Source organism: Prenolepis imparis, unplaced genomic scaffold (assembly GCF_030444845.1).
Source record: "Prenolepis imparis isolate NDT839.2.m4 unplaced genomic scaffold, iyPreImpa1.0 SCAF_15, whole genome shotgun sequence".
Lineage (NCBI taxonomy): Eukaryota > Metazoa > Arthropoda > Insecta > Hymenoptera > Formicidae > Prenolepis > Prenolepis imparis.
Window position 1 is genome coordinate 5,388,323 of NW_028141173.1, and position 13,016 is coordinate 5,401,338.

Sequence of the window (13,016 nt, forward strand, 5' to 3'; positions counted from 1 at the left end):
TTTACTATTTTACTTCGTTCTTATTATATTATGTAAAAAATATAACAGAGAGCATATTGTGACTCTTAAACTTTACATATAAAATTATCAAATATAAATAGAAAACTTAAACATACACTTGTGTACAGAAAAATTGAAATATATAAGAAGAGAAAGTTTCTATATATACACAGTTTTTCAAAGAGTTTCAATTTCCTACAATCACAATACTTTCAATTGTTTTAGAGCTTAATTGGCTTCTTATCGTTTCTAATAGAATTACTTTAGAGTTCAACGCATTAAATATTCTAATTACAATCATTTGTTGGATATATATATATATACAATTCGTTATAATAGAAGCTACCACTTTCTTCCAAGCCAGTCTTCGTAATCCTTTTTCCTATTTTTACGATCTTTCTTTCTACGTCATCTAATTTCCTTGGATAGAATTCTTGAGCGAACGAGGTCCCAAGTTATTAACGCCGTATTCGGTTTCGTGCATAAATCCATGACGACTTGCGCATTTCTTGCATTGTGAGTCACTCCTAGGCAGGTTCCTGCTGCCATGTTGTAGATAGGTGTACCATTCTGTGCAACAATAAAGTGTTTAAAATTTACAGTAATTTTGTGTGGCGATTATAAAAATATCTATTATTATTTAAGTAGATCAAATAATTTATAAGCGCTCGCGTCAACTGTAAGACAATGTTTCTAATAATAATCACTATAAAAAAAGAAAATAAAAGAATAAAATTAATAAAATAAAATAAATAAAAGACATATTAATTAATATATAAAATAAAGCTAATGGATATTCATTACTCAAAAGATAATAATTTATCATTAATGAAAGATCTTACAATGCGTTTATGACGCCAATCTTGACTTCCGCCCATTTCGTGACACTTTCCAAGTTTCGGAATCTTCTCAGCTCCTTCCATGCACAGCATTTGACCAAGAACTAGTTCGTTTTTATCGGTCTCGAACCACATCTGTGTTGTAACGTAAATTATTTGTAAAGTGATAAAATCCTTTTCTTTCTTATAATATATCTAGCATAAATATTTACCTGTGATTTAATTCTTAAACACGGCAACAAGATCAATTTCGAGCCTTTGGTCTTGATATCCTTTTCGCTCTGAATACAGAGCACAGAATTAGAAAGTCTGATTTGATACTGATCGGTGTAATTTCTTTTCCTCGAATGCCACAGTTGCATCGGTCTTTGCTCGAGTTTGGACCATTTATCCTTCAGTCGCTTCTCCGAATCATCCGGTAATGTTAACTCTGGATAAACCTCCTTCAGGTACCAGCCGAAAGTCTTGCATTGTAATCTCTGGCGCAGTGCTAGCCGTTCCGAGACGTCGCCGTAGTCGATTGCTTTAGCATTTTTCAGAAAATAATCCTTATACTCGTCCATCCACACGTGTGCGACTCGCAACGAGTTCTTCAACATGCTGTCGTGCGAATCGTCCGAGCCATATGGCCTTCGTCTTCTAAATACATGACCTACTCGCGAACAGGGAATCAACTCGATACTACCGCCACACATCCATATCTAGAGGGAAAAAATAACCGATCAATAATTTTGTTTCATATATATATATCGCGAATTAAATTCCAAGAGTCACAATATGTAATTAGTTTTTACTCGGAATGATATTTCAAGGTTTTCTCCACCCCATACGTCCATACCAGTGTCGTACTCTCCCATCTTTAAAAAATATTCTCTGTCAATGGCGAACAATCCTCCAGCCATTGTTGGCGATCTGTTTTTTTAACAAAAAATATTTGTGACAGAATTGAATTATATACTTGCGCTATTAATAGATGTAAATATAGATAGAAGATCATCTTACTTGATAGGCTTTACGAAATCGTCGTCATGTTTTAACGTCCCAATTGGTAAATTGTCCCATTTAAAGTGAAGACCCCAGTTAAATCCACCTCTCACTAACGGGCTGCCAGTATACTGAAACGTGTCTGCGTTTATAATATCGATTACCGGCATCGGTACGATAGTCTTCGAATAAGCGATCCTCGATAGAAGCGGCTCTATCCATATCTCATTCACTTCTATATGGCTGTCTAAAAAGATTAGAACATCGCCGCTGGCTTTTCTCGCTCCGAAAACTCGTGCCCTGATTAATCCCTCTCTTTTCTCGGTCTTAAACAATCGCACCTTAGCGTCAAAATTGTTCTTCGTGTATTCACGTACTCTCTCGTGCAACGTGTCGCTGTCGCTATAATCGTTCACCAAAATAATCTCGTGCAGGAGATTCGCCGGCGTTCTCTCGATTATGGAATGTAAGGATCGTAATAGCGTCGTGTAATGCTCATTGTAGAAACAGATGATTATACTGGCGTTTGGCAGATTGGAGGAATATCTTTGCGCCTTGCACAATTTGTGCCTCGTGTCCGGTATATTTCTTCGCACTCCAAGATTGTCCGATATCAGGACGTTGAAGGCATAATTCTTGTACCCAGCGTCTCTTTTTCGCTGATCCTCCACATTCTTTACCATGCCCAACTCGTCTAAATCTATAACAAAACGTTTAATTACTTTCTCGAATTTGACAATCTGATACCGATTTAATATCTAATATCAGAGATTAGTACCTTGATCCAAGGTGACTGCAGGCTTGACCGGTAGAGGCTGTAATTGTTGCAAGAGCAGATTGTTGTTCCTGTAATCTTTCTCGCCTTTCAGATTGTAGACTCTCTTGTCAGACAGAATGTGCTTTTCATTTCGAGGGACGATAACGTTGTCGCGTAACATGATTTCCTTGTCGATTTCCCTTTCCCCGTGAATAAAAACGCCAGGCACTAATATCGTAGGGCTGGCAGTGATGCTGTTCTGCGACAGTCTTGAATAGAGGTACAGACTGAAAGCCCATGTTAACGAGGCTATCACTATTCCCGACAGGAATGACACGTATCTCGTCGATATCATCTGTAAAAATAAACAAATAAACAATCAACTCGACTGTTCGACTATCTTTGCAAAACAATGAAACATTTAGATCATTTCTTTGCAAACCTCTGATACAATATGCGCGAGAATGGAGTCTGATTTTTTACAAATACTCGTCGCAGATTGCAATTCGATCACGATGCGCAAGTGTAGGATATTCAAACAGCATTTTCGGGCTGCATTTTTGCGATCAAAACAAAGTAGCGGTCCTCAATTGACAGCCGGGTACAAGTGAGCTGTCATCTTTAGTGGTCACGTGCAGTGATGCCAATCTCAGGGGCGAGCCGCGAGCCACGGCGGGTGGTGGGGGGAGCGGCGTGCTGGGGGCTCGGGGGTGCGCGCGCCGTTTCGTCACGTGACCGTGTCACGTGGCTGCGTCACGTGGTTTGGTGTGCCCCCCACCACCGCAGTCGCCAAACCACGTGACGCGGTCACGTGACGAAACGACGCGCGTACCCCCGAGCCCCCACCACGCCGCTCCCCCCACCACCCGCCGCGGCTCGTGGCTCGCCCCTGAAATTGGCAACATTGGGAGAAGGAAGGGGCAATTAATCAATATGGCTTCTTTCGCGCCAAATTTGAATGCGATTTCGCCTTTTTACGCTCTTTACACATTTTACACTCTGTTTCGAGCAATTTTTTTCAATCAATTACGCGTTTATGTAACATTACATCTTCGACGTCGACATTATCGTTGAAGTTGCCCAGCGAGTTAAGAGAGGCGAGAGTAGGCCATTTAAATTTAGAAATTTAAATTTAGCGACACAGAGACGCCATATTGATTCTATTGTCTGCTAGAGACACTCGATCCGATGCTCCTGTCAATAGTGGTGGATCATCTGCGAAGAGTGGATGATTGTCCGTCCTGCATATACGACTGCAATCGATTTGTTTATTCTAGTTGTTCCCTTGCGTGACAGGTAAAGAGGGATATCCGCGATCATAGCAGGAACGTCCGCCACGTTTATATTCGACAATTTAGCGAGATATTGACGTAGCAAGCAGTGACAGGTTGACACTTTAGCCATTGGTGAGTTGTGCAATTTTATGTGACTAATATATATTATTCGTCATAATATCGGTATGTGGCATCTTCCGTCTTATCACTCGCATGAATAGTTATATCTCTTCCTCTTATTACTAATTATAACTCATTCTGCGTATTCAATGTGCGTATGTATATGTATATGAGAGATAAACTCACGTAGAGATATATGTACAGAAGAAAAGAGCTATTCTGCAAAAATGACGCATGTCACACTTTTCTTTACTTGTTTTCTTACACTATATAACACATGTTTCTTGTTGTCAAAATTAAAGTGTGTCTGACAAACTGATGCTTGTTTCAGATTAGATTAGATTAGATTAGATTAGGAGATTAGGCGCAGTAGCAAGTAATTGCATAAAGAGATATTGTAGTTAAATAAATTTGATATTTTATACTTGAATTTATCAAATTAGATTTATTTTTCATTTTTGATTGAGTATTATTTGAATAAATATTATTTGATTAAAAGTGTTTATATCTATTTATTGAAATATTTTTTAAATAGATTTTTTTCTTATTATGTAATTTTATTCTTAATAATTTCATTTAAAAAAGTAATTAAATTACTAAACAAAAATAGAAACTTTGATAATGTAAAAAATTGATAATGTATGTAGATTAGTATCAATATTGATAATATAAATGCCTACTAGATAAAATAAAAATCTTTTTGATTACAGGAAAGTATTTAAGAAAGAGGGATTTAAAATGTCTCTTTATCCTACGCTAGAAGATATGAAAGTAGATCACATGATGAAGGTAAGTCAAAACAGGCTGCAAAATCAAGAATATTATAAATTAATATCTTTGAAATCACACGTGAGAGATAAATTTATATTACGCACCAATTAAAATTATGTTACAGGCTCAAGTGCAAACAGAGTCACAATATCCCATTTCAATGCCGACCGAGCCAGCAATTCCCTCGGCTCCAGTTTATGTTCCTTCTGCACCCAGTACGTTATATCCATCCTTGGGAGATTACATGGGACTCGAGCTAAACGAACAGACTATTGCACAGAATATGCCCGAATATGCGCTTGCTAGACGTCAAAATGCAAACGAGGTATGTTGATGTTATGTAATTGCAGTCTAATTTTTTAATTATGCCTTAATCCTAAAATTATGAAATTTAAACCTGAAAAAAGAAAATTATATTATTTTGAAATTATCTTATTAATTAGCTTTGTCCTAAAAAAGGTCAATTTTTATTTTAAAAAATATTAAGAAAAATTAATATTATGATTTCAGATGACACTTGCTTCAACAAACGTAACGTACAATTCATTAGCAGGAATGGTCGCTCCTTTGTCAAACGCGTCAGCAGTTTTACAAAAAGCTTATGTAACAAACGGCATTAGAGAGGTAATATTCGATAGCTAAATACATAAAATTCTACGAGTACATGTAAAAAAACACAACACAAATATTCCAAGTATTTTATCATCTCTTTGCAGTTGATATTGTGTAAAGATGCTGATGGAAAAGTCGGTGTTAGAGTACATGCAATAAATAATGGAGTCTTTGTATGCCTTGTGAGCCAAAATTCTCCAGCGGCAATGGGTGGATTACGTTTTGGTGATCAAATTTTAACTATTAACGATGTATGCGTCGCCGGATACTCAATGGATCAAGTGCACAAGCTATTCCGTAATGCAGATACCAATGGAATTAAAGTGGTCGTACGTGATAGGTCAGTTTGTTATTTCTTATTTATAAAAATTTCAATTCTACTAAAATGTTTACTTTCTTCGTGAATGTAATCAGTTTTATTGCAGACCATTTGAACGTACGGTAACGATGCATAAAGCCAGTACGGGTTACATTGGATTTCAATTTAAGAATGGAAAAATAATCGCTCTGGTGAAAGATTCTTCGGCCGCACGAAACGGACTCTTAACCGATCATCAGATACTCGAGATCAATGGAAAGGTTTGCACGACATTGACCTACTCTTTGTTTAGTCTAGTTGAATGATAATTATTCGATTATTAGACAAATTCAAAATATTTTACAGAACGTAATCGGGATGAAGGATAAAGATATTACGACAGAGATTGAAAATGGTGGAAATATCATCACAGTGACCATAATTCCATCCTACATTTATGAACACATGGTGAAAAAGTATGTATTTTGTATTAAATAAACTTTATGTATATATATGAATATGTATGTACATTTATGATTATGTATATATATTAATATGTATGTACATTTATGATTATGTATATATATGAATATGTATGTACATTTATGATTATATATATATAAATGCGTACATAAATGTATATATATATAAATGCGTACATAAATGTATATATATATATATATATAAATGCGTACATAATTGTATATATATATATAAATGCGTACATAAATGTATATATATATATATAAATGCGTATATATATACATTTTGTATATATAGGAATGTGTATATTATATATGAATATGTACATATATGAATATGTATATATTTTTTTATTTGTTTTGTGAAGATTATTAGCAATATATTTTCTCCACAGAATGTCCAACAGTTTGCTGAAGAATTTGATGGATCATTCTGCACTGGATCTTTAAATAAGGAAATAAATCGCCAAATTCATATATGCCATACAGCCTATTATTGATGGGCACGTGCATTATTCTCTGTAGCTCTTTATTACAAAGAAAGTAATACGAATACCCTACAGATATATTATATAAACTCAAGATGCCAATCATATTATTATTACAAACATGACATATGTGATACCTATCTAGAATGTAGAGCCTAGTTCCGTGTCAATCTCGACATTAATTGGCTAAAAATCATGGAAAAATATATATCAGATTATTTTTCTATACAAAAAGCACACTAAAGCTTCCTACAAATACATGGATTTTATCGTTCAACTCTATACAAGGAGAAAATTCTTGGTTGCATTTATTCAAAAATAATTATTACTGTTATAAGATAATTGTATTTTATACTTTATTTATATAAAAGAATAACAGTTTTATTGCAATTTTTTGAACATTGCTGTTAAGTGATAAAAAGTTATAATTTATTTTTTTAATTCAAATATAAAATTGTTATTAATGTGTTTTTCATAAAATCTTACAATTAATGCACTTTTGCGTGACAAGATCCAACTTATTTTTTATATTTGTAAGAAACCATACTGTAATTATATTGTAGAAATCATTGGTATAGTATTGTAACTAATCATTATAGGTAGATTTTATTTTTATTGACTTTTGAATGTATTCATGTGTTTATTTGGGACTTCTTATTTATCATATTGTCACAATGGCAGAGAGACACAATAAAATATAATTAGTAACATGGCAATATCTTTCGCACATACTTTGTAGCATCTTTATTGGTATTTTAATCAATTAGTATTTCAAAGATAAAATATTATCGTATTGATATTGATTTTTCAATGTAAATTTTTTTGATTATATTTAGAAAAATAGATTAGTATATATTGTATATTACTCAATTTTTCAATTATGATTTATAAAATATTTCACCGATATAATCTTCTTCGCTGTCTTTAAACTGTTTGTATTAGTGCTACTCTATTTTAGATAAGTTAAATAAAAAAAAATTTTTTAATTAATATACTCTAAATGTTTTTATTTCACTTAACAAATGAAAGAAATTCAGATAAGTTATCAACAATAAATGGATATGTATTTCAAGAATATTTGAGGAACAATTTGTGCAACTTTAGAGTGCCAATATTACTTTACATGTAAATACAACATAACTAGTTTATAATTATTTGATTTGTTTAAATAAAAGATTAAGAGAAAAAGAAAAATAACATGTTTAATAAATTTGAACTGTTACATAGAGAACTAAGAGAGATTCAAGATTTCTATCTCAGTTTTTGCGCATTGAAAAAAGTATAGATTACATATGTAACTTATATATGTATTGTTTCCTTTTATAATATATATGATATATAGGATATCGGCAATTACGGTATAAAAATGACACAATTATTTCCTATTATATCTCCTATTACAAATAGGCTGAATCGATAATGTGTATTTTTCATGAATTGTACAATTACCGTATAAAAGGGATTCTCCTTTAATTACAATTTATCAAGTTCAATATTATTAATTCTTCGAGCTATCAAATGGATCTTCAATCTATCTCGGACATCTAGCTCATATTATGCAACAGTAATACCAGCCGTCTGGAGATAATTTCTCAAGTGATTTGCATTCGGCTCGGGAATCTGACCCAACAATCCTGGCAAATGTCCTGGCGATAGTCTTCCGAGACCTTGCGCCAAATGCAAACGTATATCACCAATATCTGTCAACATATATACATTTATTAATATTTTCTTACGAAAAAGTTGCATATACTTATATATATAGATAATGTTGAGAAAAGAAATATTCGTAAAACACACACACACACAAGCTAAAATAAAAAAAATGACATACTTGGCAAGGGATCCTTCCGAGGATTTCTCGCACAGATGAGTTGACTGTAACCCACTTGATATCCGACCGTATCGTCAACTTCCGGGAACACGTCGTCCTCTGGTAATAAGGTTTGATCTTGCGGCAGCTCAAAGAATTCCACCAACGCGGCCAATAGACGAGCATAGTACGAATGATACGGAGCTTCAAGCATTGCGGGACAATCGATCAGCAAATTTGACATTCCGACAGCCACCACTTTGCGCTCTATCTCACCCGATATCTTCTGCAGATCGGTTATGAACACGCGCTCCACCACCATTCCAAACATTCTGAATGCAAAAGATTTGTATTTGTACCTCTTAAGTAATGTACGTGCATTTTTATATTATATATTTATAACTTACTGTGGTTGTATCTGGTCAATAATCACGATCAAGTGCGACGCTGTGTATCTAATAATGTAATATGCAAAAAATACTATTAGACCTTTCACATACTTCGTTGTTTTCGAGGTAGAAAGTCTTTGAAAGAGAAGCACGAAGATCTGTCTCATGTACGGCTCCAAAACGCTCCTGCAATATTACGCTGGTGTTATAATTGATGCATTTAACTGTCAGATACGAAACGTGGATAAAAGTATATTAAAAGATGAAGAGAGAGACAAATATTCTTACGGTTCAAAATATTCAATGATGCTTTGTATCAGTAGAAATCCTTCATGATCGTTTGCCTTTGATGCAATTAACTTCTGAAATACTCCTAGTAACGCACTCGTCTTATCTTGCGTTACAATCTGATTCGAACCATGACTAATAAATGCTTGTAATAAACGATTTAAAGGATGAATGTTGGCCTGACGTTCGAATAGTACGGGTGATAACAGACACGGAAACAAAGCCATGTATGTCTCTGGTATATCTTGATTGGTTCGTAACTCCAAAAGCAGTGCAAGAATTTGAAAGACGTAGGGAATAAACTCTGAAAAGTAAATACATGACTTTATGAGTTGCAATTATATGATTTGTGATAGTAAAATAATTTACCTGGTATATCTTGTTGTAAAATTTCTTGGAAAATGGGGAACAATGCTTGTTCGAAAGATGATACTGCCTCAGGATTTGTTTTACAAACAATTCTGAGGAAAAAAAACAATTTTATTAGTATAAAAGTATTGTAAAGTGTCAAATAAAAAAAAAAAAAGAATAAGCAAGATAAAATCTGATGGCTTACTTGATAGACAAACTTAAGGTTTCAAAGAGATAATGATTAAAGTTTGGCCGACTTGGGTTCCTAGATACGATCGCGAGTTTCTCGGTGAGTTTCGGAAGTAATTCGGCCAAAAAAGGCACCACGACTTCTTGTAAAATACCGAAACTTCTCATAATGGCCTTCATGACATATTCGTTCTCCTCGGAACCCGAAATGTTCATACACGCGAAAAGTCCTTTCAACAAATCTGTTGCTAGCGGCGATAGATCAACACCTTTAACTCTGGAAAATATTAAGGAATTTTCAATCATCCTAGATATTCATACATTAACAGTTAAAATATTGCTTTGTTATTTCATACATGGACATATTATCAGCACCCCTCATCGCCAATATCTTTTCAATTGCACAAGCAGCATAACTGTGCACGACGATACTGCTGGCACTGAGATGTCTTATTAGTTGTGGCAAACTTCCTACTACCATATCACGTGGTAATATCGATCTAAACGTCATTATAAATTTTATTCCATCTGCTTTAAGTACCGGAAACTCGTTCACTGAAATTGTTTATTATATTATATTTAATTAAATTAAATTAAGTTATATTTACTTTAATTAAATTAAGTAATTTATTTTAATTAAATTTCGATCTTAAATAATTCCAAAATTAATCTTAAACTTGAAGACAGAAATTAAAGTCTAGTTAAACTAAAAATAACTCTTTTAAGATATACCGTTCGGTTTTGCTAACTCAGGTTCGATATATTGCCCAGCGAATTGCGGTAACGAGACCAATTCGCTACTTTGAGTAACCCCGTGCTTCTGCGTCTGTCCTTTGCTCGCACTACTTGTGACAAGATAAATAGCGGCGTCTTTGCTACGCCAATTTTCTGATGGTTTATCGGCGTAATTTTGCAACATTATCTAAAAAAGAAAAAAAAAACGCACACACAAATGTAGAAAAAATGCATATGTACTACAATATATGTATAAAATCAAAAATTAATATTTCTCATATATATTTACCTGTATATATGCTCCAAAGATTTCCATTATTTTCGCTTCAAAATATTTGGACAATACTTTAACTAAATCACACGCAGCACGCCTTCTGGTATCGACGTCGCTGCCTTCGATATCCCGTCTAATATATTCTTCAGGATTATCCTCGAATAATTCACTGTCTGATTCTGCAGCGTTTTAACGATTTTTGTTAATATAAAAATTCATAGTATATTATTATATTTTTATATACTGATATATAATTACCTCTAAATTCCATGTTAGGGATTATAACTTTTTCACATATACTACTAAGAATTGTCGGATCTTCGAATAAATGTCTATATTGTGCTCGATCAGCTACTGTGGCCAGGAATTGCAATGCATTTGAAACTAACTGTAATATATAATATCCATAACCATTATGCAAATACATTACATTTCTTTTTACAACTCGAGTTTTTCTTCAAAACTTTGATGGTGCAATATTAAATTTTACTTACCGCATCATATTTGGGTTGTTGTCCAGTAGATGTAAGTAGATTCCAAACTGCTGTAACAAATTCGGGTAAATATGGTTGGAACTCCTCATCATACTTTTGCGCATATAGGCCAACATTGTCGCACACTTGCGATTTTAATTGTTCTATTACACCTGCTTCTTCCTCGCCCTTTAAATAAATTTCAAATTAAAGAATTATTTCCATTTTGTACATTTAATTGTATTATAATAATATCTTAATATATATATTACTGTAGTCTGCAAGGAGGGAACATCCGCATTTAACAAGGTGTGAAAGTTTCTCATCCACGCTTCCATATTGTCTTCAAAAAATTCTGGTAGATCCTGTAAATGTCAGTCATATAACTTTTAGCAACAAATTCGCATTCACATTTTACATGCAAATAGATATAACAAGACACACTTACTTGAAAATTAAGAGAATAGAATACTTTACATAAGATAACTAAAGAATTATAAATGACTCTTAAAGCATCCACATTATTGGCATGTACTTGTGTTAAATTCATTGTAGCCTGTAAAATATTTTTCTTTAGAATGACTTATCTATGAGAATACACGTACTTTTAATGCATACAAAATAAGATTGAATACTCACTAAAAACAAATCTGTTAAAGGCTTCGCAAACTTATCCAACACAAATTTTATTTCTCTCCATAGAGTGTCACTTTTAAATTCGTATCTGTACCTTTTGAACAAGGAGTGCGCTGTGTGCAAAACTCCATTAATTATATGGAAATCACCCGTACTGAACTTCTCTACCATCTGATCGATCAATTCCGGCCATTTATTTGGAAAATCGTACTTTCCGATGATGGATACGGCATCCGATAACTGTTTCTGTATTGAATCTGGCGAATGTAACATTAGATTAATAATTAACTTCTTGATAGCTTCTCTATCCTGAACGTGTATGCGATCTGCTGAATCCTCGTCCTGAAATAAATAGCAAAAGATTCTACATCGTGCAGAGAGCAAATCTCTTATTACAATCTATCATTGTGCGCAAACTCTAGGCTAAACAGAACAAACTACCCACCACTTTCCAATTACGCTTAACATAATTCTTGAACGCAACAGCACCAGCGATTCTGATGGTTATATTAATTTCGGATTTGTCTACCAAGTGAAGCAGCAACAAGGGATAGTTTTGATTGATCTCCACCGATTCTAAAAACTTCTCGGCTGAAATGTAAATCGAACTATATTAATGTAACGTTGTAAAAGAAACGATAAGTGAAGTTTGGAGTAAGGTTATACCGACCTGGACGCCTGACGTTCACGTCCGGGCTAAGGGTGTGCTTGAGATACTCGCTCAACGTTAACAGATTATCATCGGTGAGCTCCATATTTGTGATTAAAAAAAAAAAATTTCCTCTCTCCGACTTACAGCTACTCGCTCTCTACGGAAGATACGACACGGCGACAGAGAGATGGGAAAATTCAACGCCGCATCATCATCGGCGAGTACAACATCGCGACAACCGGCTTTCGGAGGCGGCGAATTTACCCCCCACCAACGTTCGCTATTGGCTGTCCGCTGACGTTCGCGGCGCTCGACAGAATTGGCGGGAATGTACATTACAAGAGAACGAAATGTAAGATTCTTCTGCGCACGCGATCGCAGAAGCAGCCCGATCGAAATAGCTGTTTCGAGCGAGCTTCAAGGAATTAGTTCTTATAAATTATTATACGAATGGAGATACATATCTATTTTTTAATTATACAATTAACAAGTTATCTAGATGTGCGTTAATTTGTGAATTTATATTTTGAAAAATTAAACTCTGAAGAAAACTATTAATATATAATGTACTTTACAACATACAATTATATC

The 13,016-nt window shown here is 34.1% G+C and overlaps 3 protein-coding genes across 3 annotated transcripts; 1 reads left to right on the forward strand and 2 right to left on the reverse strand.

The window, feature by feature from the left end:
- Positions 1-21: 21 nt before the first annotated feature.
- Positions 22-3,234, reverse strand: Pgant35a (polypeptide N-acetylgalactosaminyltransferase 35A). Its single transcript, XM_083055926.1, has 7 exons — positions 3,023-3,234; positions 2,602-2,935; positions 1,842-2,523; positions 1,634-1,751; positions 1,052-1,540; positions 843-974; positions 22-570 (listed from the first exon to the last, which is right to left on the reverse strand). Exons 2-7 carry the CDS (start codon positions 2,933-2,935, stop codon positions 409-411), a joined length of 1,917 nt encoding a protein of 638 aa, XP_082912052.1. The 5' UTR covers positions 3,023-3,234; the 3' UTR covers positions 22-408.
- A 513-nt stretch (positions 3,235-3,747) lies between these two features.
- Positions 3,748-7,106, forward strand: LOC145945951 (syntenin-1). The gene is made up of 8 exons (XM_083055261.1): positions 3,748-3,986; positions 4,685-4,763; positions 4,870-5,070; positions 5,256-5,369; positions 5,462-5,697; positions 5,783-5,936; positions 6,022-6,131; positions 6,533-7,106. Exons 2-8 carry the CDS (start codon positions 4,713-4,715, stop codon positions 6,585-6,587), a joined length of 921 nt encoding a protein of 306 aa, XP_082911387.1. The 5' UTR covers positions 3,748-3,986; positions 4,685-4,712; the 3' UTR covers positions 6,588-7,106.
- Positions 7,107-7,229: 123 nt separating this feature from the next.
- On the reverse strand, positions 7,230-12,668 carry Cse1 (chromosome segregation 1). Its single transcript, XM_083055260.1, has 16 exons — positions 12,444-12,668; positions 12,219-12,364; positions 11,777-12,115; positions 11,586-11,693; positions 11,410-11,502; positions 11,159-11,326; positions 10,923-11,052; positions 10,680-10,843; positions 10,388-10,577; positions 10,012-10,210; positions 9,672-9,932; positions 9,485-9,576; positions 9,116-9,419; positions 8,846-9,013; positions 8,460-8,770; positions 7,230-8,325 (listed from the first exon to the last, which is right to left on the reverse strand). Exons 1-16 carry the CDS (start codon positions 12,526-12,528, stop codon positions 8,180-8,182), a joined length of 2,904 nt encoding a protein of 967 aa, XP_082911386.1. The 5' UTR covers positions 12,529-12,668; the 3' UTR covers positions 7,230-8,179.
- Positions 12,669-13,016: the final 348 nt, after the last annotated feature.

Excerpts from the sequence above, each read along its gene's own strand:
- Cse1 (XM_083055260.1), bottom strand. The coding sequence starts at position 12,528 with ATGGAGCTCACCGATGATAATCTGTTAACGTTGAGCGAGTATCTCAAG. Across the intron at positions 9,577-9,671 it reads ACCTTAAGTTTGTCTATCAA|AATTGTTTGTAAAACAAATC; the intron begins GTAAGCCATCAG and ends TTTTTTCCTCAG. Across the intron at positions 9,420-9,484 it reads TTTACAACAAGATATACCAG|AGTTTATTCCCTACGTCTTT; the intron begins GTAAATTATTTT and ends TTTACTTTTCAG.
- LOC145945951 (XM_083055261.1), top strand. The coding sequence starts at position 4,713 with ATGTCTCTTTATCCTACGCTAGAAGATATGAAAGTAGATCACATGATG. Across the intron at positions 4,764-4,869 it reads AAGTAGATCACATGATGAAG|GCTCAAGTGCAAACAGAGTC; the intron begins GTAAGTCAAAAC and ends ATTATGTTACAG. Across the intron at positions 5,370-5,461 it reads TAACAAACGGCATTAGAGAG|TTGATATTGTGTAAAGATGC; the intron begins GTAATATTCGAT and ends ATCTCTTTGCAG.
- Pgant35a (XM_083055926.1), bottom strand. The coding sequence starts at position 2,935 with ATGATATCGACGAGATACGTGTCATTCCTGTCGGGAATAGTGATAGCC. Across the intron at positions 2,524-2,601 it reads TGCAGTCACCTTGGATCAAG|ATTTAGACGAGTTGGGCATG; the intron begins GTACTAATCTCT and ends GTTTTGTTATAG. Across the intron at positions 571-842 it reads ATTGGCGTCATAAACGCATT|AATGGTACACCTATCTACAA; the intron begins GTAAGATCTTTC and ends ATTGTTGCACAG.